This window comes from Eurypyga helias, unplaced genomic scaffold, assembly GCF_000690775.1.
Source record: "Eurypyga helias isolate BGI_N326 unplaced genomic scaffold, ASM69077v1 scaffold28306, whole genome shotgun sequence".
Lineage (NCBI taxonomy): Eukaryota > Metazoa > Chordata > Aves > Eurypygiformes > Eurypygidae > Eurypyga > Eurypyga helias.
Window position 1 is genome coordinate 4,740 of NW_010258992.1, and position 1,699 is coordinate 6,438.

At 56.8% G+C, this 1,699-nt stretch overlaps 1 protein-coding gene across 1 annotated transcript in view; it reads right to left on the reverse strand.

Annotated features, from left to right (window-relative positions):
- The window catches only part of TOR2A (torsin family 2, member A), a 3,126-nt gene extending 1,441 nt beyond the window's left edge, over nucleotides 1-1,685 (reverse strand). Inside the window, exons 1-2 of the mRNA XM_010154558.1 lie at nucleotides 1,479-1,685; nucleotides 282-457 (exon numbers count right to left, since the gene is read on the reverse strand). Of these exons, the coding sequence (XP_010152860.1) occupies nucleotides 282-457; nucleotides 1,479-1,685 (383 nt within the window). The remainder of the gene's footprint in view (nucleotides 1-281; nucleotides 458-1,478) is intronic.
- Nucleotides 1,686-1,699: the final 14 nt, after the last annotated feature.

The window sequence follows — 1,699 nt, forward strand, 5'->3', positions numbered from 1 at the left end:
CAGAGGTGCCACGGCCAGCCTCCAGCCTGCATGAGTGCAAGCCAGGATCTCCCAGCTGCCTGGCCTAGAACGACTCCCGTAAAGGTAGCCAAATAAAGGTAGCTTTTGCAGACTCTCCAGTTTTGCCTGTTCACAGTGAAACCGTGTCTCCTGAAAGAGGCTCAAGGCTCAGAGAAGGAAAAGCAGAACAAGTATGCGCTCTGAAGCGGGTGTCGACCTCTGCCCAGATGCGCAGCTGTGCGCTGGGGTGCCCCACGACGCTGCAGAGGGGCCCCTCTCACCTTATGAAGATGAAGATCGCTTTGCGGTAGTTGGTCCCGTACACGACCCACGAGGGTCCCAGGAACGGGATGATCACGTCGATCAGGCCCGGGTGCATCTTGTCCATCTCATCGAAGAGAAAGGCTGAGCGTCCACACTTTGTCAGGTTCCCTTGGATCCAGCGCTTCAAGTTTTCCTGGGAAAAACACCCACCAAGCTGTAAGGCGGCAAGATACTGAGGGCAGTGCGGGATGCTCGAGCGCCCTGGAGCAAAGGCTGAGCTCAAGTGGAGCTGAAGGTGCTGGAAGCGGCGTGTCCCTGCACCGCTGACACGGAGCAGGAACAGCCAGCGCTGGGGAGGGTCGTTCCGGATTTCACACAGTGGCTGTTACCAGCTTCGTACAGACTTAAAGAAGGAGGCAGCAAACTGAAGCTGAGTATCCAGATTCCTACGCTTCCCCACGTTCTCTCACTGCGTATTTACACAGCTCCCAGCTCCCGTTCTGGTGCCAGTCCAGCAGAGCTCTGGCTCTTTACCAGGGCTGGTTACTTCAGCGTAGATGCCAACCCACGCCAAACCGCTCGCACCGCCTGGGGGCAGGCCTGACTCTTAACCGACACCGTTCCCCCAGTACGGGTTTTACCTTCGTCAGAGTATTTTTTCTAAGAATACGGTATAACAGACAACTTCTCCAAACACCCGGAAAGCAAACGTCCGAGCCCCGCTCTGCCGAGGGTTTGGCAGGTAACATTTTGATTTTTTCCCTTTCTCCGCTCGGTTAAGAGCTGCGGTTCAGGAGCCGCTGGCTGCCTGAGGAGGGGATCACCAGCCTAGCGACAGGCAGGTTCTCACAGCCACCAAGCTCTTCAGAAAGGCAACGGGGAGGCGTTTTAGTGCCTTTCCGCTGAGCGACGCACTCTCGGGCGTTCAAAGGGCTGTGTAAATATTTAAAGAACGGGAACGCGGTCACCGTCACGGCAAGGACTGCTGTGGGGAAGATGAAAGAAGTAACGGTGCCAGAGCACATCACAGTTACTAGTGGATCCTTCAGCCGGTGCGTGGAGCCACTCGCTCAGCTGCGTCTGTCTGAGAGGGTGAAACAAAGAGCTTTTATTCCTACCTTTTTTCAGGAAACAGCCCAAACGTGTGTGTACCGAGGGACATGGCCAAAGAAAGCTCCAAGTCAAGCATCGCGGAGCGGTGAGGCGCCCCTTACCTTGTACTGCTCTATGCGCTCGGCGTGGGGGAAGTGCACGATCGGAGAGAACTGGTGAACGTAGGGGCTCCGGAGCCCACCCTGGAAGAGGTAGCGGACGAGCATGGAGCTCACGTAGGTCTTCCCTGTTCCCGTCGAGCCGTGGAAGGACATCACGAGGGGTTTCACAGGATCCCGGTTCTCCAGGAACTCCCTCACCGCCGTCATCCCCTGCTGCCTCA